Here is a 22,613-nt window from a genome sequence, read left to right on the forward strand (position 1 = left end):
TTATACAAGTTTTCTACCGACTTGGCTGTGTGGTTTTGCAGGCTGCGCTTGCAACGGCGATTGATAATTATGGCAAATTGAATGAAAAGCATGACCTCCGAGATGGAACGGCTTTGTTATTGATGTCAAATAGCAGTTTTGGAGGCCACAGTTTACTATAGTACAAACTTCACACAAGTTGGTGACGTCACGGCTGGCACGTTTTGCACAATTTTGGGCACAAGCCGTTATTGCTCTGGCAACGCTGAAAGTTCAATATGACGGTTGAGCTTAGCAGAGATTTTGCTTCGGCCGTTGGCAACAATGAACTGCAATTTTCTCAATGAGTGGGCATCTGACCTGAGATTTCCGTTCCGCGCCAGCTTGTGTTATTTCCTTTGCTTTCACCGCAAGCTGTAAAGATGAGCGCCGATTTCTTGTGGAGCCTCAAGAACGGCGACCTCGATCAGGTCAAGGATTGCGTCGAGCAAAAGGTGCGTACTCGTAGCGGAAAATGCCTATGCCGCCCTGCTGCTTTCGGTGGTCTCGGTTTACTGGCGTATCTGTATCCCTTGGCACCGTTGACACATTATCAGCCGTTTGCCGAAAATATCGCCGTTACGTACGAGTCCTCCGCGCTCTCGCCTCCACACGTTTATTACCGGACAGAACCGTTGCGACACCCTTACTAATTTGAATTCGCTGCTGAGTTGCGAGCAGCGCTCTGTAGTTTTACAGGGATCGCCTACATAACCGGCAGAATCGTTAATGGTTGCGCTCTATATGCTTTAATTATGTAGCTGTAGTTGCCCCTTGTTCTTCCTGTACATACTATTTGGCATTCTTATTCTAAACGCCCGTGTCAGCGAATCGGTGTGCTGTAACCAAAGCTTTTGTAGCTCAGAGGCGCCGGAAGCGTCCCACTTAGACGCGGAACGCGACCCGATGCTTTTCGTTGAGTAATAATTCTGGCGCCGTCCTAGCTTTTGTAGCGGGCCAATTCCGCACTGCCAAAACATGCGTTTCAACAGTTAGCAGGCTTTAGAACATGCAGCATTTTTATCAGAGCGTGTGTGTTTAGTTGGTTTTAAATTTTGCACATTTTCGGGCCAGACGTAACTTTGGACCTTGAAAGTATTTTAATGTTTGTCATGTTATAAGCTTGACATAAGCTAGCCAGGTTTTAATGAATAGGAGCATATTGCTATCCTGGGAAATTGTGATTTCGTGCTCATAATTGCCAAGTTCTCGAGCACGAACTTAAGCTGACGTTTCTTGTAGTTGCCACTTTCTGTCGCAGCACAATAGCGTCTGGTAAACAGCGGTGATTCTTTCAGTATCAACAAAGTAGTCTCCAAAGAAGTATTGCTGCAACTCCGCACTGTATCCCGCACTTGACAAAGAGCCAAAATGAAGAATGGACAAGGTATTCGAGGTTTCTGTAGCGGCGGCTTGCATATCTTTCTTTCCCAGGGTTTGGACGTGAACGCCTCCATTGACGGAAGACCTCCACTACATTACGCTGCTGACTATGGCCAGGCCGATGTCCTCAAATACTTGATAGACAAAGGTGCTGATGTAAATGTGAGTATCGAAACTGGCAGAGTGTTAAATGAAAGAAGCATGCATCATTATTGCTGTGTTAAGGCCATTTGAGCTGGAATAGTAGTTCGGAAGCTACGGTGTGATGTGCAAAAAACATTCTGTTGCGTTCTGTAAGTGTTGCAAGGAACACTGTGAGAAAAATGAGGGGATCGACAAAGCTCTACCTTTGTTAGTCCTGAAGTTACAGGAAGCAATGGACAAGTCAGCTGTCATGTTTTATTGATGCATGTATAATTATTTGGAAATACTTCTAGGTGGTGGAAATCGAACACACATTCACTCCAGTATGTGTTCAGAGCTTCAATACTTCACCTGTAACAATGCTGCTGTCCTCATTTCCAATTTCTTGGGTTGTTTTTCATAAAATTAGCCGAGAGGAATGTTAGCTAGTTTGTAAAATACCCTTATAGTTGCAGTTGTGGTAGGATATCCTATCTTAGAAGTAGTTAGCTGTCTATTACAAGTCCATCCTTAAGAAAGAAAAGATGGGACAAAAACGATTGGCCTTTACCAGATGTGAAGTTATACTCCCTGAAGTTTCTCCTGTGAACCTATTTTTCTGTCCTTGAGATCACTTCTGGATAAGCCTTGATTGTGTACCAATTCAAAAGCAATCACTTTCAGAAGCCTATTGAACATGGAGTTGCTTTATAAGGTGCAAGCTTTTTTTTCTTTTTTCAGAGTCTGAATGTTTTCGCACTTTCAGCTCATGGAAAATTCTTAATCTGCATGCAACTGAAGATCTTCTCTGTTTGTTTGTGCCACTTACAGACTGAGGTCTCGAGCTTGCAAAAAGATGCGACACAGTTGTCTTCAGAATGTGCACTTTCATAATTAAGGGGCTGTGCCACTGTTAGCACTTTATCGGTATCGGGAAGAGATAGGACGCACAGCGGTTAAAGTCACGCGTGAAATGAACACAGAGAAACTCACATGATTGTATGCTCGAATGCCATTTTGTTTCTGCAACGACATTGCACCCAATCCCTCTGATGACGGACCATTGCCAATCACTGATGCTAATCACTTGATCTTATCAAAGATGTCAGCTACTCAGTTTTAGCCTTCATATGTTGGCACAAGCGTAGAGTGTGTCTTTGTCTGTTGTGCAAGGCAGTTTACTATTTGTACGTGGCAGAGTTTCTATTTTTTTTCTGTAGAAGAGGGCAAAAACGTTCGGCTTAATTTTAACTGACGAGTTGATAGTCAAGAAGGTGAAAGCATGATCCCCAGCTGTGTACTGCGCGTCAGGGGCGTAGCCAGAATTTTTTTCGGAAGGGGTGGGGGGGTTCACATAGACTTGACATGAAGTGGGGGGGGGGGGGAGGCACAGGCATCAGCTTTTCTCTGTTGTGATGTCACTATCAGCAGTAGTTTAAACAGTCATAAGATTCCCCCTCTCCCGAAGCGTATGGTTGTAAAGAGAGAAAGTAAAGGTACTGTAAGAATGCTTCATATGTTGGGTTTAACGTCCCAAAACCATCATATGATTATGAGAGACGCCGTAGTGAAGGGGTCCAAAAATTTAGACCATCAATAATTCTTTAGCGTGCACCAAAATCTGAGCACACGGGCCTGCAGCATTTTTGCCTCCATCGAAAATGCAGCAGCTGCAGCCAAGATTCGACACAGAGACCTGCAGGTTAGCAGCCAAGTACCTTAGCCACTAGACCACGGCGCCGGGGCAGTACTGTAAGAAGTACTCTAAATACAGTAAACAACAGGTACAGTGATTGTTGAAGCAACGGCCTCTCGCCGCACCATTGAATGGACAAGTCTTCGAAAACGCGTTATTGCGGTTACCCACCCGATCGAAGAAGACATCGTTAATCGTTATTCTTTGTTAAGCGTAGAGGGCGTAGTGCTCGGGGCGAAGTGCGTTTGACAGGTCAAGGAGGGTACCGCTTACAAGGAATGAGAGGTATACGGAGCATGTTTTTGTACATTCATAATTATATTTCAGTTTTGCTTACTTTGCTAAGCAAATTTCTTATTGTCGCTGTCTGTGACTTCATGCCTGTGATTTTTATATCAATCATTATATGTCAAGCCGCCCTGACACAGTGGCAGCTTTTAGTCGACATTTTTTTACTTTACTGCGTGCATCCAAGCATGCTTGCGATTCGCAATACCAATTTTTTTTGTAAGATATGTCGCATGTTGGCAACACTATCTTGCACATGTTATTTTTTGGGCAGACATTCAGTTGCACTGTGACTATTGATAGCAATGAAGTGTTCCAATCAAAGAGGTTTTATCGTGATACTGCAAGGGCAAGGTAATCACTGATGAGAAATGTTCACTTGGTCTCAATAAAAAGTGCACGTGCGACCAGACTATACCTACTCACATAAAACTTGCTCGCTGCGCATATGCGCTAAAACACTTGAATACGCGCAAAAAACGCGGTATGTTCTCGTTTTTTTTTTTCTTTGCTCTTTTCACTCGGCTCTCTGAAATAATAATGTTGCAGCAAGGTGTCTTTCATTGTTTGCAAGCGTGCAGCCGACTTTTCTCTTACCTGAACAGATTCAGAACTGTACAGAACATTTCACCACGCAGTATACGCGCATTCATGTTTCCAGCACTTACACCAGCAAAAACAGTAACAGCCTTGAACCACACAAAATCTTCAGTGATCCGTTCACCAGTGATGAAGGAATGAACTCGGGAGTTGCTTAGAGCATAGTGCACCATAATCCATTTCTCAGAACGCGTGAACTGAGACGAGCACTGCCAGCGCATGCAACACGAGTTTACATACGCTCTACTGTGCACCGTCCATGCCTGTTCGTTGTCTGTTTTGAGCATTCTGATGTGAGTCGCTGGAATTTCACTACTGCCAACACCTCCTTCACGTTCATTCACATTTGTGGTATTTCATCACAATGCGGCAGAAACTACCAGCCTTCCGAATGGGCGCAATCACAAACGTGAAACATCTTGCGCACAGAGTAAGATACTGGGTGAACGCGACCTTACCGGCACCTGAAGGGACGCAGAAAGAATGTATACCCGCGACTCTTTCCGCCAGGCGAGAAACGAGCACTAGTGTTTAAGGCGGAACTTTACCAGCCGACATGTATCGTCGCTAAAGTTCTCGTTTCTCGCATTCAGGGTCACTGCCCAAACATTGCTGAGCTCGTTGCTTTCTAGCAATGCGAAGTCACCCTTTTGAAATTCGCTGCCTACAAGTATTGCTTTGTAGTTGGTGTCCTGGGTTGATCAGCTCTCTTCTATGAGACTCGATGGTCGTGCGAAAGCGCTGTACGATACAACGCTTGATGATTATTTCCTGAAAAGTGATGCTGCTCCCAGTGCACACTTGACAACTGGCAAAAATGAGAATGCCGCTTGTCACAGGCAGGCAGCTTCATCGAAGTAACATGCCAGTGGCTGGCGTGGAAGAGCACTTTAGGCTTTCAGTATTTGTGGCCTTTTCTGGACTGTTTAATAGACCATTTCAATGAGCGCTTTAAAAGGCACCGGACCACCTTAACCTTAAAGATGATTTCTTCGTTTCTGCCACAGAACATTTCCGAATCTGCTACTCTTCCCACTGCCGTGAGGTTTACTGGCGTGTATACTCGGACATTATCTCAACTTCAGTATTGCAAGGGGAGTTCACAGTATATGCTACGAAATGGAAGCCAGAAATGCTGAGCATGTCTACAATGCAAGTGGTCGCAATTGCCCAGAGGTATTCTTCCCAAACGTGCACCATCTACTAAAGATCACGGCAATTCTTTTGGTGAGCACAGCTGAACCAGAACGCTTTTTTTTATCGCTAAGACTCCTAAAGTTGTACCTGAGAGCTATAACAACACATAAAAGATTGTTTGGCATCGCTCTCTGAATATCCACTGTGAAATAGAAGTCCGCCCAGAAGACATTCTCTCTGTTCTTTCATGGGAATGTAGTCGGCTTCAGCTGAATGTGTGTGTAATATCAACCATAAGCGCCAGCTCAATTAAGGATGAAAGTTAATTGAAGTTAATATTGAATTGACATGTTCTGAACAACAGTAAAAGCATAGTTGCTAGTGATCAATTAATGGGGTTAAACATCTCATGGGCGACTTCAATGCCAAGGTAGGGAATAAGCTGGCTGGAGACCAGGCAGTAGGAGATTATGGCATTGGTACTAGAAATGCCAGAGGGAAGCTATTAGTAGAATTCGCAGAACGCAATACTTTACAGACCTTGAATACTTTCTACCAAAAACGAGGGAACCGCAAGTTGACATGGAGGAGCTCTAATGGCGAAAGTAAGAACGAAATAGACTTTATAGTGAGAGCACACCCAGGCATCGTGCAGCATGTGGAAGTGCTTGGGGCAAGGTACGATGCAGTGACCATAAAATTGTATGGTCTCGAATTCGCCTAGACTTGAAGAAGAAACGACATAAACTGATAGGCAAGAAGCCAATCAATGAGCTAGCACTGAGAGGGAATGGACAGGAATTCAGAGCCTCACTTCAGAACAGGTACTTGGCTCTTATCGAGGAAGCCTTAGCGTTGACGCAATGAATGATAACCTAGTGAGTATCATTACGGAGTGTGGAGTAGAAGCTGGAGGTACAGTACCTAGACAGCACACTGTCAAGCTTTCCGAAAAGACGAAGAACCTCATTAAAAAGCGTTGAAAGTATGAAAGCCTCAAATACAACAGAGAAAATAGAATCGCCAGAGCTTTCGAAGTTGATTAATAAGCGTAAGATATTCGATGTAAGAAGGAATAACATGGAGAAAATTGAACACGCTCTGAAGAACGGGGGAAGCTTCAAAGCAGTGAAGAGGAAAGGATAGGCAAAAACCAGATGCATGCACTAAGGGATAAAAAAAGCAAAGTAACTATGAATATGGATAGGATAGTTAAAATATCAGAGGAGTTTTACAAAGATCTGTACGGTAGATGGCACAACCACGACCTTAATATAAGAACAAGGAGTAACCCAGATGGCATCCCACCTGTAATGATAGAAATTCGAAAAACCTTGGAGGGAATGCAAAGAGGCAAAGCTGCTGGTGAGGATCAGATAACATCAGATCTGCTAAAAGACGGAGCACAGATTGTGTTAGAAAAACTAGCCACCCTGTTTACGAAGTGTCTCCTGCTGAGAAGAGTACCAGAGTCTTGGAAGAATGCTAAGATTATCTTAATACATAAGAAAGAAGATTATAAGGACTTGAAGAATTGCAGGCCATTCAGCTTGCTATCCGTCGTATACAAGCTATTTACAAAGGTAATTGCAAACAGAATTAAGACATTAGAATTCAACCAACCAAGGAAACAAGCAGGATGTCGGACAGGCTATAGTACTCAACAATGGACCACATTCGTATTCTCAGTCAGGTAATAGAGAAATGCTCAAAATACTGCCATCCACTATACATAGCTTTCATAGATTATGAGAAGGCGTATTATTCAGTAGAAATATCAGCAGGCATATTTGCCTGTGTTGCACCTTCGTCACTAGACAACACTTCAGAGTGCTTTAGACGTTGGGACATAATAAATATATGTATAAATATATTGTACACTCCCATACAAGACGAGTTAGGTGCATAAACTGAATATTCTGTTGCATGCGTACGAGTGTGTGCATGTGTGTGTGCGTGCATGTGTGTGTTTAGATGTTAGCAGAACATGCGAAGGTTAAATAGAAATGTTATTCTTCGGCTTGAGTATATCTTAGCACACGTGCAAAGAGCCACACTGTAATATGCTTGAACGTGGCCTATAGGACCTTAGAACTGTGTCTGGCTTTTACCATTAAAACGAATCTCTGCCCAGTGAAAATTATCGTAGTGGTCGACTCTGGCGAGATTTGTTCCGGCGGGTACGAGTATGACCACCGCTTGAGCATTAATCCCGTCGCCGAGCCAACTTAAAAACACTCGTGGCCGAGATTCCTGCCCAAAATCTCACAGAATGCTAAGCCTTGAAAAACAATGCAACACATTTTTACGTATGCAGACATTATTCATTGTAAAAGTGCCCAGCAATGATATTTTGATAGTAGCAGCGCTTAGTTTCTAAATCATGTCAGCGGGAAGCGAGCAAAAAAAATTAAGTTGAGTAAGTGGCAAGGGTGGGGGGGGTGTTGGACGAAAAATTTTGGGAAAAGGTTGAACCCCCGTGACCCCCCCCCCCCCCCCCCTCTTGCTGCGCCACTGCCACGGGTGGTCATCTGGTGACACCAGTTGGTAGATGCAGTGCCAGAGTGCATATTGGTGACTCTATCTTCATCGGCACTTTTGTCGTTCTACAAGAATGCTCGAGGCAGGTCATGTTAGGAATTGACTTTTTGAGAGAATATGGGGCTGTCATAAAGCTTCGAGAACTGCTGGTGACATTTTTATGCAACACGAACTCTCACGAAAACGAATCCCACAGAGTTGCGCTGGGGTTATCCGACAGTGCCGCACCGTTCCAGTGTGCTGGTTACTGTGGCGAGCGACAGCCACAGAATGGCCCTCGAAATTGTCGAAGGCAATGCATCTCACCTACTGTCTCGGCAAATATGCCTCGCCCGCAGCTTCATGAAAGTGACAAATGAGCCAACTATGCTTCTAATGATGGATTTTAGTCGGGAATACCAGCACTTCATAAGGCAGCATTGTCGCCTGCTTCAAGGAACTCAGCAATTTCAAAACCAGCCTATTATTTGTGGAACTATCCTCCGGTCCTCACGACGACAAGCAGTGTTCAGTCCAGTTAGACGTGAACTTCAAGCTGTCAGCTCTGCAGAAAGACAGTATTCACTCTCTTTTATTTTCATTCAGTGACTGGTTCGCCACTACGTCGAAAGTCAGACATCTGTTACGAAGCACCGAATCTTCACCGAACCCAGTTCTCTCTGCGCCGTCAAAGCGTCGGACTTGGCTCCCAACAGTGTGACTAGACCTAGAGCTTCGTCCACTCATCGACTTTCTTCTTTAATAACAGCTTAGGCATCCACCGCGGACGTTCAGACGCACAATTTCGATGTTCTTTCTCCGCAACAACATATTATACAAGTACACCTATGACCCTAGTGCTGAAACTGATTTGCTGGTGGTGTCATTTACATTTCAAGATCCTCAGTGCGTGACAAAACGAACCGACTTCTAAACATCTTGGGTTCACACGTACTCTCGCACGTATTCCCCACAAATACTACTGGCCTAAAATCTCCCGCACTGTCAAGCACTATGTTATAGCTTGCCGAGACTGCCAGCGGCGCAAAACTCCGCCCATTAACCATCATGGGCGCCTTTTCAGCAAGTTGGATAGACTTACTTGGTCTATTTTCCAAATCTTCAACTGGTGATCTTTGGATAGCAGTTGCAACAGATTATTGAACACATAACTGCAAAACGTGACCACTTCCAAGAGTCACCGATAGTGATGGTGCCAACTTCTTCATTCATGCTGCTGTACTTTGTCATGGCGCACTGGCAGTGGCTACAACTGACAGAGGTACCGCCTTCACCACCCAACTGCTAGAAGAAGGGCTGACACTTAACGGCACTGTTCACCGCCAGACGACAGCATACCATCCGCTATCCAAAGGCCTTCCTGAACAGCTCAACAAAAGCATTGCTGACATGTTGTCCATGTATGTGGACGTGGATCACATAAATTGGGACGGCGTTCTACCATTCGTAACCTTCGCATAAAACACCGTCATGCAGGAGACTGCAGGAGACTACGGCCACGAGGTTATCACAATGTTAGACGTCATGCTGCTACCTGAACCATTTGTGACCACTACAGGAAATGCTGCCAAGTATGCTCAGTGTGCTGAAGCTCACCAAGTAGCCAGGTTGCACATCCGCTCTCAGCAACAATCTGACGCTTACCGGTACAACCTTCGTCATAGAGGGTTGACGTACGAACCTGGAAAAAAGTATCGATATGGACTCCCATCCGCCAACGCGGCAAGTCTGAGAAACTTCTACACCATTACTTCGGATCCTACAGAGTTTGCAACTCTTCAGCAATGTCCACTACCGAGTTATTTTTGAGAACAGCGCATGATCTCCTCATGCACCACAACTGGGCGTAGTTCACGTATCTAGGATGAAGCCATATCACTCACGCTGAATACTTCCCCTTGCCTTTACAGCTTCAAAAGCATCGAAACGATGCTTTTTGAGAGGGGGAGTACTGACAGAAACATACAATGATTCCTTGTCTGTTGTGCAAGGCAGTTTGCAATTTGTGCTAGGCGGAGCTTTTTTTTTTTTTCTGTGGAGGAGGTTAAACGTGTTTGGCTCGATTGTAACTGACATGCTGATAGCCAGGATATTATTGACTTCCATTTTATTACCGTGACAATATGTATTTTGAATACAAGAAATGTAAGGATTCAGCTTCCTTTCTCTTGGCAACAAATGGCTCACAAATGTAGTTAACTAGTTTATTTTTGCAGAAACTATCGCAACAGAAACGCACAACAAGGGTCACGTGCAAATTAGTTGTCCATAACCACCATTGTGTGGAATGAGAAAAATTGAGAAGAAAAAACACCAGGGTCACAATGGGATTCGAACCCAGGTCCCCTTTGTGCCAGCGCAGTGTTCTACAATTGAGCTAAGTCGGTGCTTGGAACTCCGTTCAAACTTACCCTAGGCAAGCTTGATGTCTGGAAGGCAAGCTTGATGTCTGGGAAGTAATCCTGTTAGTATGAGTAACAAAGTTTTTAGAGCAGCAAGAAACAATCGGGCATCAAACAATAGGGATTGCGTGTCGAGTGTATCGTCAAATGCTCCAACCCATTACTAAAGCTTCAGGCTTCTTCACTTCTTCGAACAATGACAAAGGATGGCCTAGTGGACGCCTCCCTACAACACAAAAGTTATGATGACTTATGGCATAGTGGGTACCCTGCAAGTGCGCTTATATCAGTTGCCCAAAAAGTGTGTAGAGGAGGCTCTGAAAGGCCTGCTCTCCCAGGTTTCACCGTAGCTGTGCTGCACGTTTCGTGCAGGCCCGGCGTTTTTTTTTTTTTTTTTTTAATGCTAGGCTGAAAGTAGGTAATTGCAGAAGCCCAAATGTGCTTTTATTTTACGTGTTCTAGGCTTTGACCGTACACTCATTGTACTTTTGCTGTGGCTTCTTTTGCAGGCTAAGGACAAGTATGGAATCTCAGCTTTACTAGCAGCTATCTGGGAAGGCCACACTGCCTGTGTCAAGCTCATGGTTGAGAAGGTGAGCATCCCCGTCCCCCCTTTGTTTTGTTTGCTTTGCACACATTTAAATGCATATGCATTTCTTAGTCAGGGCATGTCAGGCACCTATCAGTGTCAGCTCGTTGGCAGGTGTTATCTTTCTGCTCTCACTAACTCAGCTCTGGGCGCGCGCACTTATCCTCGCCCTTAGCTACTGGACCAGATGGTGCGGACAGAGTAGCAGAGAGTCAGTAAAGAGGTGGAGCGTGCTCTGGTGTGTGAGAGTGCTCGCATCGCGGGAGCTCGGCGGAGCTTCCGCGTGTGTGGAGGCAGTGTAGGAAAGGGTAGATGCAGTGCTTCACTGCTCCTTTTCTCGCCGTTCGCTCTCTGTCCTCCCTGCGCCCCACTCTCCCGTCCGCTTGGACATACGTATATATAAATGGATTGAAGCGTGTGTTTCACTCTCGACCATTCGTTGGTTGATAATTGTGTGAATAAGTGGTTACGGTGCAAATCCTCGTCTTGTCATTAATTTATGCCATTAAAGTAACTATGCTGTGCCTAGGCGAAAGAAATTCATTCGCATTTCGTCTCGATTTCCTTCAGGAAGGGGGGGGGGGGGGGGGGCAATTTTTTTTGTAGCAGCCTCACGCAGTACTATAGTGTCAGGAATGCATTGATTGCACAGCCTTTTTATGTGCATATTTTTTTTTTTGGACGGGTATGTTTTGTCTTTCTGGTAGTTTAAGGATTTCGTTTATCAGTTCACAGATCTTTATCACTTTAATTATTTAATGCGATTCCCTTGGAAACTTGTCTTGCTCAGTAATGGGAAAATAAGCACATTGTGAAGTTGACGTCCCTAAGCCTACGTGTGACAGCGCCATTATTCTATCTTCCTTCCTTATCTCTCTCTCTCATGTGACCTCTATAATATCCAGGCTTCTGCAGCTCACTGGGGGCAGCTTTAAGACGTAATGGGGAAAGGTCGCTGACAAGTGTGATGTACACTCAATCAAGTATTGTGTGCTATTCACTTTGGTCCTTGCAGCAAAGATCAAACAAGTCTTACGCTATTTTCATTTCATTTACCCTCAAGGCCATATGGCATTATAGAGGGTTATTAGTAGACAAGAAATAATATACAGCATGAAAATAAGTTAGTCAACAAACAAGAACTCCTCATTATACAATGTTAACTGCCTAAGGACTACGACCTCAATAAATATGATCAAATGTAATAATGAATACTATAATACATTGTATACTTTCTAATTAGACGAATTTAGAAAAATGCTTGACAGAAAAGATGGTTATTAGTAATAGTTACTATGTCCTGGAATAGGTCATTTTAATCTGCTGATTTATGAGATATGAATGATCGATAAAAATACTGGGAGTTGCATAATGTGATGCCAACCTTACGACGGTGGTCGGTACAATGGGATATGTACTGAGGATTGAGGATTGGTTGGTCATGAAGTAAGGGATGATGGAATAATTTGTGAAATGTGGCCAGACGTGATATTTTACGACGGGATGCAAGTGAAGGGAGGCCTAGGTTGGATTTCATTGAAGTCATACTGGTGATGCAGTTATAGTTGGACAGTATGAAATGGATGGAGTTATTCTGTACAAGTTCTAGTGAAGCCATCCAGTTATCGTGGTAAGGATCCCACACAGAAGAGGCACATTCGAGTTTGGATCTTAATAATGCGTTATATAAAAGCAGTTTTAGTGCTGGGGGTGCTTTTGCAAAGTTACGGCATATGTAGCCTAACATACGATTGGCATTTATTTATTTATTCAAAATACCTTACAGGCCCACTGAAGGGTATTGAGTAAGGGGGGCATCAGTATACAAACGAAATAACAATAAAGGAGAAAAGCAGACGACAAAATATATACATATATAAAAGATTACAAAAATCAAGGTGCAGCAGCGTTATACAATACTAGAGTGCAACGAAATCAGGTTGTCACGAAAAATTTCACGGTTACAAATGGATACAACATGATCCGGAAGATTGTTCTAATATGCAATGGCTCGAGGTAGTGATGATAAGTAGAATGCCTGCGTGTGACCATGAATGCGCATAAAACTACAGGCATTGTGAATGCGCTGGAAAGTGCGCGCAGGAGAATAAAGTGGCAAACAGTGAATTTCGTTACTATAAATGTACCTATGAAACAGACATAAAAGAGCAATGTTGCGGCGTATTTCTAGTGACTGAAATGCAAGGTCTTGTTTTATTAGGGTAATACTTGAATGATAGTCGTAGTTTCCGGAGATGAATCTCGCTGCTCTATTCTGGACGGCTTCCAACATATGTACCAAGTAATCTTGATATGGTGACCATGTGGATGGTGCATACTCTAGCTGTGGGCGAACATAAGTAATATATGATAATGCGCGTACGTTAGAAGGAGCGTTGCGCAAGTTTCTGCGGAGATATCCGAGAGATTGAGATGCTTTCGATGAGACAGCTGCTATATGCGTACTCCAGGATAGATCCGATGTAAGGTGAACGCCTAAATATTTGTAAGATGGTGTAGCTGACACAACGGCTTTATTAAGCTTATAGTGAAATGCTGAATTGTTATGCTTTCGAGTGAACAAGATTAACTTGCATTTAGAGGCGTTAAGGGACATCTGCCAAGTTTCGCACCACCGGAAGGTTAGGTCAAGGTCATTTTGGAGAGCGGAATGATCATTAAAACATTTATTGTTGCGGTATATGGCGCAATCGTCAGCGAACAACCTAACTGTGGATGAAAGGTTATCGGGCAAATCATTAATGTATATTAGAAAAAGTAACGGACCTATTACACTGCCTTGGGGAACACCGGATGTGACGTCGCAAAGGTTAGATGAAATGTCGTTGATCACCGTAAGTTGCTCACGCGAAGAGAGGAAGCTTCGTAGCCAAGACAGGATTAATGAATCAATACGGAGTGCGGCCAATTTAGACATTAAACGACAATGAGGGACAGTATCGAATGCCTTGGCGAAATCAAGGAAGAGGCAATCAGTTTGTTCGTTAGCGTTCATATTAAAGTGAAGGTCAGTCGTGAATTCGAATAACTGGGTGTCACATGAGTAGCCTTTTCTAAAGCCATGCTGATGGGAGAAGAAGTTGTGCGATTCAAGGTGATCGTAAATATGAGAAGCCACGATATGTTCCAGTAGTTTGCAAGAGATGCATGTAAGTGAAATGGGTCAATAATTACGCATTATTAGTAATGTATGCGTTGTGAGGTGCCCAAATAGGTGTGCCGTGACAAGAACACCCGAGTATTTATATCAGTTGACCGGATCTAGCAGAGCACTGTTTAAGTGATGTGTTAGTGGGGGCTTTGGGTGATCTTGTTAGGCGCATTACCTTACATTTTCCAATGTTTAAGTCCATTTGCCAAGCTGCTACGGTGTTAAGATCTGATTGAAGGAATAAAATGTCATTATCACTGGTTATTTCAGGAAAAATGACGCAATCATCTGCAAAAAGATGGATGTTAGAAGAAATAGAATGCGTGATATCGTTAATATAAATAAGAAACAGAAGCGGACCAAGGACCGGCACTTGCAATATACCTGAGTGAACCCCGGCAGATGACGAATTGTGATTGTTAGCAGTAGCGTACTCAATTTTGTTACATAAAAAAAAATTAGTCCACTTGAGTGAATTATTGTCAATGTTTAGTAGATTCAATTTGAATAATAGTAGTAATTAGTGACCGACTTTGGAGAAAGCCCTACTAAAGTCTAAGAAAATACAGTCAGCGCATGATGAACGGTCCAAAATATGATGCAGTTTGTGAGTGAATGATATGAGTTGTGTCTAGCATGAAAAATGTATGCAAAAGCCATGTTGTGCAGGTGTAAAAAAAGTCGGATTCGTGAAGGTAATGAGTTGGTGAAAATTACATGTTCTAACAGTTTACAGGAATTGCTCGTTAGAGAAGTAGGGCGATTATTATTCAGAGTGTTTATTACTCGACTTAAATTTACACCACCCTTCTGATTTTACATTGTGTAGGAATGGTTGATGTACCTAAGGATGGTTGAGCGATCTTTGTCAGGTTCAATGAACTGTAACAGTTCATCATGATCATCATCATCAGCCTGACTACGTCCACTGTAGGACAAAGGCCTCTCCCATGTTCCGCCAGTTAACTCGGTCCTGTGCTTTCTGCTGCCAATTCATAGCCACAAACTTCTTAATCTCATCTGCCCAGCTAACCTTCTGTCTCCCCCTAACCCGCTTGCCTTCTCTGGGAATCCAGTTAGTTACCCTTATTGACCAGGGGTATCCTGTCTACGCGCTTCATGCCCGGCCCATGTCCATTTTCTTTTCTTGATTTCAACTATGATATCCTTAACCCCCGCTTGATCTCTAATCCACTCAGCTCTCTTCTTGTCTTTTAAGGTTACACCTACCATTTTTCTCTCCATTGCCCGCTGCGTCGCCCTCAATTTAAGCTGAACCCTCTTTGTAGACCTCCAGGTTTCTGCTCCGTAGCTAAGTACCGGCAAGATACAGCTGTTATATACCTTCCTCTTGAGAGATAGTGGCAATCTACCTGTCATAATTTGAAAGTGCTTGCCAAATGTGCTCCATCCCTTTCTTATTTTTCTAGTTACTCCAATGTCATGGTTCGGCTCCGTGGTTATTATCTGCCCTGAGTAGACATAGTCTTTTACAACTTGAAGCGGACTATTACCTATCTCGAAGCGCTGCTCTCTTACGAAGTTGTTGTACTTTCGTTTTCTGCAGATTAATTTTAAGACCCACCTTTCTGCTCTCCTTGTCTAACTCCGTAATCATGAGTTGCAATTCGTCCCCTGAGTTACTCAGCAATGCAATGTCATCGGCGAAGCGCAGGTTACTAAGGTACTCTCCATTAACTCTTATCCCTAACTGTTCCCACTCTAGGCCTCTGAAAACCTCCTGTAAGCACGCGGTAAATAGCATTGGGGAGATAGTATCCCCCTGCCTTACACCCTTCTTGATTGGTATTCTGTTGCTTTCTTTATGAAACACTATGGTAGCAGTTGATCACCTGTAGGTTTCTTCCAGGATGTTTATATATGCTTCATCGACGCCCTGATTCTGCAGTGTCTCCATGACTGCTGATATTTCTACTGAATCAAACGCCTTCTCATAGTCTATAAAGGCGATGCATAGTGGTTGGCTATATTCTGAGCATTTCTCTATTACCTGATTGATAGTATGAATGTGGTTGATTGTTGAGTAGCCTGTTCGAAATCCTGCTTGTTCTGTTGGTTGATTGAATTTTAATGTTTTCTTAGCTCTGTTAGCAAAAAAAAAACAGAGTTAAGAAAACATTAGAATTTAATCAACCAACAGAACAAGCAGGATTTTGAACAGGCTAGCAGTTACAGCTAACTGTAACAATTAAGTAACAGTTACTTTTCAGAAATTTAGCACCGATATTGTCGTTGCCAGAAGAAAAGTGAATGGGCAAGTCACTAATAAGTTTAGCAATACCGGAAGGATCAATGGAAATTAGTGGCATGACAATGTATTTGGTGTTCTGCACATGATGCAGGATGATGTTACCAACTAAAGAAAACTTGTTTTTCAAAGTGTCATTAAGAAGATTGGCACACAAATGTGTATGAACGGAATGGTCAAAATGATCTTCTAGAACAATGCTGTTATCTGGCAAAGGGTTATTTAGGTGCCAAAATTTACATACATTGTTTGAGGGCATTTCTGACAGTGTACAAAAAAGAAAATGCCACTTAGAGGATTTTAAGGCGGTAATGTAAGCATATTGTGCAGTTTTCTAAATTGCCTAACATTCTTCAGTGGGCAGTCTCGCAGATTTGTAATATCATTTTTTACAATTAGTCGTCTGATATAGGCGACGTACCATGGTGCCTTCTGATTGGAAATGATATAAGGTTAGCATTGTATTATTTTTATAAGTTCATCTACTTTTGCAGCAAAATGACGCCAGTACGCTTGTAAACAGCGATCATTGAAATGAGAGAAAAAAATTGAATTGACGAATGTAGACATTTCAGCAATAATGGCATTGAAATTTTCTTTTCAGAAATTACATAATCATTAGTTCGTTTAGGAGGTGGCATTTTAGGGTGAAAATCAAACAGGGAATGATCACTTATAGCAGGCAGATAAATGATTTCAGAGGCAAAGGTGGGTGTGTTAAGCAAAATTAGGTAAAGTGTATTTGAAGCAGTTCTAGTTACTCTAAGTATGATAACCACTTAACCCAGTCCAAAAACAGATCACGGAGCTATGAAAAAGGTGATTAGCATGGTGGATCAGTGTTGCAATTTATGTTAGGGAGATCAAAATCACCTACTAAGAACAGAGGTGTCGAAGAAAAACGTGAGTAAATTATATTTATTGAATCGTGGAGCTCGCTTAAGAATGGTTGTGCAGATGAAGGTGAATGATAGCATATGCCTAAGATGATTTTTAAGTGACAGATTGCTAGTAGAACTGAAACTATTTCGTTGTTGTGATTAATTTGTATGCATGACGATGGAACGCGTTTAGAAATGGCCAGGAGCACGCCTTCACCTCGACCCGCAGTGCGATCACGGCGATAGATAGTAGTTTCGTGCATTATCAAACAATTCACTGCCATGCGCATTCGAAAAAAGCCACGTTTCCGTGAGGGCAATGGCATGAGCGCCGCACGAATTTATGGCGCGTGATTTATTTGCAATGCTTCTCATAATAGAATGAAGAACAGTTAGCTGAGCTGGCAAAGGGGATAGTAGACCACCGCCCCTCTCGTTTCCCTATTGTGAACTAGTTGTTGGAGAATGTTGTGTGCGGGCTACATTGGGGCATGCGATTGTGATTCTTCGATGATGCCAAGGCTAGTAGTATAAATGTAACACTTGTTTCCTATCAGCTTATTGTAGGAAAACTTAAAGGAGACAGGATTAGGCCGATTGTTACGGAAATCAGTTAGCTTTTTGCAGGCGAGACGAGTGGTTGGTGAACAGTTTTTTGATACACCAATGTTTCTTTTTTTTTATTGGCCTCGGAGGGCTAGCAGCTGCTCTTTTGATTTAAATTCAGCAAGTTTTATAATTATTGGGTTGGACATCGTGGGAGAAAAAAAGACCAACCTGTGTGCCCTCTCAATTGGGTGGCCTGTGAAGGAACCTAGAACTGACTTTTTTATTTCAGCAGTTAGTTCGGCTTCTGTCTTCAGCCATGTTTCTTTAGAATTGGGAAGGCATTGGAAGAGAAGATTACTGCGCCTGAGCGATCTTTTAAGTCAAGTCTGTGACTGAAACGAAGTATTACATGCTGCGAGGTTGTTCATAGAGGCATGTACTTAAGATAATTTCTCATTAACTTTGTCAAGGATTTCAGATTTTTGCTTTAGCTTGTCTAGGCGCTTTTGTACAGCCATTACATTTGTTTCTATGGTTTTCTAGCTACATTTAATATACTTTATGTCAGCAGCTAATTTGTTCTGAACCTTTGCACTCTGTAATGATTGCGTATGAATATCCTTGATCGATTGAAATATAACTGACATCTGCTCAGTTGGGCTTTCCCGGCAACGACACAATATCTGTAAGATTTTTGAAGTGAGTGGTGGGTCTCGGATTTCTTTCAGTATCACCAGGGCGTAGTAAAAGCAGAAGCATTGAACAACAGTCCAATAGAGTTACTCAAAATGTTTGTGTACACGGGAACACTAGGCATCATCTGATTTTCTAGCAAAAAGCGGTAATGGTTTACACACCTGCATGTCGAACATTATATTAGGAAACGCTGACGTGGTGCTGTTCCCGTGTCTACTGAAGGAAGGTCGGTGGCAGCAGCAGCTTAAATTCTTCGCCGGGTGTGATGTCGGTGTCGATGCGGTTGGCAGTTTGTAGTCAATAGCCAAAGGAAGTTTAAGCCGGGAAGTGCACATGCTCGGAGTCAATCACGGACGAAAGCACTATCGGCGCTGTAGGAACGATTATCTGGCTGGCAATGGCAATCATCAACCCACGACAGTAGGAGCACTGGTAAAGCCTGCACGTTGAACAGTAGATTAGGAAGCGTTAGCGTAGGGTTGTTTCCACGTCCACTGAAGGTCACAGTTACCCCAAAATTCATCCTGCTTGAACTTGCAAAAATAGTGCTTCACTGCTATTTTGTGACGTTGATGACACTTATTTAACCTCTCTGATGGGAGGCTGCTGCCAATGTTATGTTTTGTTTATTTACTCAATTGTATCGTGCAGGCAACTTTTGGACTCATTTTACCTGAGATAGATGCTTTTTAGATTCAGTATAGTCAGAATAAAAATTCACCCACATCTCTAATTAAATGTCACTTCTAATTAAATGTTTGTTAATTTTTTAAAACTACTTGAAGGCACAGCAACTAAAATTTTGCTGTATTGCATTTTGGCTTGAAATGCTGCTTAAGGCTTATTAGTAATAACATAGCACACCGCTTGTTGCAGTGCACAAGAGACAAATATTTAGTCTGCTTAATTACAGTCTACTTAATAAACACCAAATAATTACAGTCTGCTTAACAAACACCATCTGGCGTGTGGAACAGCAGATAGAATTGTGACGCACTCCCGCGCTGCCTGCATCGTCTGCTCGCATTCGTTCCCACACAACATTTCGTGCGTAGTATTGTTGCTGTCATTGCCATCGTCGTCATTTGGCGGCACCGACTTTCTTGAGGCTGCTACACATTCACCACAGGCATGGACTTACGAGCAGCGACCGAACATACCTAAGCTCGCTGGTGCAAGCGCAGCAAAAGCGCAATGGTGAATATGATGTCATCATTTAGCCGAACCAGACTGGAGCTTGCCCAAAGCAGGGATGTCACGGAAGTTTTGGGTCACCTTCGGATCGCGTTGTATGTCAGTTTCCTGAGGGCAGCTCATATCACTGAATCTGGCATGCAGGCATTGAAATTCATGTTGTCACATAGTGGCGATGTTGAAGAATTCAAAAGTCGGCGGGATTCAGACTGAACGATTTATTTGGGTGAGCATGTGTGCAAGAAACACGAAGTAAAGCTACGAGCGATATGAAATGTGTACCAAGAGCAGTGAACAAAGCGCGCACTGTCGATTATCTAATTTGCAGGGAAGTGCATCGGAATTGATACGTGCGTCACCGAAAATTCGGACGTCACACGCTTGCGTAAGCTGTCGAATGAACGTGGGGCTTTCACGTCCTGTGTGTAATCTTAACAGAATAGAAGGAGCTGAAGCAATTGTGAAGCTTCCCGAACATTCCAGCATGGTTTGAGCATTGGGAAGCTTTCTCTGGGGGAAACAAGAGTACATCGAAATCGCACAATAAACATGTGTGTCAATGTAAGTTGCCTTCCAAGCTGTATTTGCTGTTGAAATCAGGTAGGATGAAATTTGGCATGTTGGGAATCGATCTTGCCGGCGATCATGGTTGCGAAGTTTAGTGTCAGTACCCCTTAAATCTACCTTTCTTGTAGCAGTGCTGGTTGATGCTGCGGGCTCATTCAGGCAGCCTGCATCCATTTTTTAGGCAAGACCGCGTTTTGCTGCCTGTATTCTTAGTGTTTGTTTATATGGAGCCTATATTATACCATGCGTTTGTGTAGGTAGTCTTCTCAAGCTCATATAATTAGGAATTTGCTGTATCCTGCAGCTAATTTAGTGCTGTGAAGAAAGCAAAAAAATAAACGCAGAGCACCATGCCAGGCAACCAGGTTTGGCAAGCCAGTATGCTGCGCTGCCACTCTGCCACCCTCCCCTCTTTCTGGGACTTGAAGGTAATATGCTGCGAATACTGTTTCCACAACGGTTCTTGGGACTACTTCCCAAGAACCATTGTGCAAACAGACTTCACAGCATAACAGCATATTAACTGGGAAGGCCTACTGCTTTCCTAGTTGTCGGACTTGTTCAAGACACTATTTGATGTGCGGCAGATGTATGTGGCGTATATTTCTATCAATTTACTGGTGCATATTTGGATTAATTGCACCATGTCACATTCTCCTGTCTACTCTCGTGCATGCCATGTGCTTAGCGTCTAGAAATATCAACTTACACGTCAAATGGTGGCGTGATATCTTCAACAACCCTTAGCTTTATATTTCTTACAAGGAATTGAGATTGATGCTACCTTCTAGCTTATTTCCTTCGTCCTCATGTGATGTTTGCATTCAGTACGATTGACAAAATATGTCAGTGTCACCTATGTCGCGTCTGGGCCTGTGCTTTTGCACTAGTGGCACATGCTGTCATTGACAAAGTGCCGGGTGTTAAGTTTGTTCAGGTTATTCCAGTGACCGCACCGCTTTCTTTTTTGTATTTTGATGAAGAAAAAAAATCTTTTTAGTCCTTTATTTCTGAAAGTAGTGAGATCATTCTTCGTCCTGCAGAAGAAAAAAAAATGGATGTAACCAGAGTAAAGATCATTAAAGCAGCAGGTCAGCAGGGAGCACCTTCGGCAGATTTTGTTAAGTCTCAAGTTTGGTTAGGTTCTGGGGAAATGTGAGTCCGGGCTAATCTGGCTGAGTGGAATATTGTTGACCCGAGTCGAGTGAACCCAGAAGTTTGGCTAATATAATTTCAAGCGAGCGTAGATGAGTAGAACTTAGGTTTTCTCGAGTATGAGTGAGTCAAATCTATTATATTGACTAAAGCTTCTTGCTCTTCTGAAGCTTCACTTTTGCCCTCGGGCCATGGTTCTTAGCCATTGATGGTCTCTGTCTGGACCCCTTGCATTGCGGATAGGGAAAGGTGATAATTTACCACAACACGCTAGGTGGAATGCATGCCTTTCATTTCTCCCAGGCAAAAAATTGTTAAACTAAAATGTAACGTCAACGCGATCTCCACAGCTTTTTAATAAGTTCGGTGTTCTGCAGCGACATTTCACCTGTTTCTAGCTGTGCTTGCTCTACAAATATGCAAACCCCAAGAAAGCATGAGTGCATGCATATGTCATCGAAAACTTCGACAGAATCTTTTTATTCTTCATGGATGAGGGCTGCTATCACAGAACATAGTGTGTCCCCAATAAAACAAAAAACATTTTTTAAGCTGTATTTATTCATTTATTTGTTCATGGATGGGTTTTGTCGACATCCTATAATGGCTTTGCGACACCCCATTTGAAAACCAGTGCCCTGCAATGTGCATTAATTTATAAACGTATCTGCTGTAGTTTAGGTGGAAAGCTTTCTTTTTAAGTTGTCTGCACTGGAAGACTGGCAGGGGGCCTCAGGATTGTGTTCCCTGCTGCTGGCTGTCGAAGTGTGCGTGCAGCAGTCCTAGGAGTCTGATAGAGCAGGATGTTCTATTTAGGTGAACAATGCAAAATTACCTACGAAGCTGAAGTGGTGACTTTGTTTCTCGCACAGGGTGCCTCGAAGGACGGCAGGACGCCCGAGGGCCAGACTTACCTGGAAGCTGCGGAGAAACAGGAGATAAGGGATCTGCTTCACTGATGGCACTTTTTGAGAACTTTCGTGAGATGGGAGGGCAGTGACCCCAGGCTTTCACTCCAACCCTCTTGCATTGTGTCAGTGTTCACATGGCCAGTGCACATTACCCCGAGTGTGAGGGAAAGGTCAAATATTTATATTGACGTTCTATAGCTTATGTTTTGTTATTCTATAGTTACTATGTTTCCATTTAGCTTTCTTTTTTTTTTTTGTACTGGTCATGCTTCTCCTTTCTTTTTTTTATTTTGAGGTTAAAGCCATACCTTCGCACTTTCCTTTTTTTTTTTGCTTCTCAATTAAACGTTGTGAGGCTTCAACCCGTCCCACTTATCTTATTTCAAAGTTGGTGAAAATCGTTTTGAAACTTTCATCCTTCTAATAGGATTCGAGCTGAAGC

The 22,613-nt window shown here is 43.0% G+C and overlaps 1 protein-coding gene across 1 annotated transcript; it reads left to right on the plus strand.

Moving 5' to 3' along the window:
* Nucleotides 1-284: 284 nt before the first annotated feature.
* LOC119170445 (myotrophin) lies at nucleotides 285-22,368 on the plus strand. Its single transcript, XM_075875369.1, has 4 exons — nucleotides 285-473; nucleotides 1,453-1,563; nucleotides 10,698-10,781; nucleotides 22,133-22,368. The coding sequence occupies exons 1-4, from the start codon at nucleotides 402-404 to the stop codon at nucleotides 22,217-22,219; spliced, it is 354 nt and encodes a 117-aa protein (XP_075731484.1). The 5' UTR covers nucleotides 285-401; the 3' UTR covers nucleotides 22,220-22,368.
* The last annotated feature ends 245 nt before the right edge of the window (nucleotides 22,369-22,613 follow it).

Source organism: Rhipicephalus microplus, chromosome 2, assembly GCF_043290135.1.
Source record: "Rhipicephalus microplus isolate Deutch F79 chromosome 2, USDA_Rmic, whole genome shotgun sequence".
NCBI classification, from domain to species: Eukaryota; Metazoa; Arthropoda; class Arachnida; order Ixodida; family Ixodidae; genus Rhipicephalus; species Rhipicephalus microplus.

Coding starts and splice junctions, on each gene's coding strand:
- LOC119170445 (XM_075875369.1), top strand. CDS start 402: ATGAGCGCCGATTTCTTGTGGAGCCTCAAGAACGGCGACCTCGATCAG. Junction 1,564..10,697: donor ACAAAGGTGCTGATGTAAAT/GTGAGTATCGAA, acceptor CTTCTTTTGCAG/GCTAAGGACAAGTATGGAAT. Junction 10,782..22,132: donor TCAAGCTCATGGTTGAGAAG/GTGAGCATCCCC, acceptor TTTCTCGCACAG/GGTGCCTCGAAGGACGGCAG.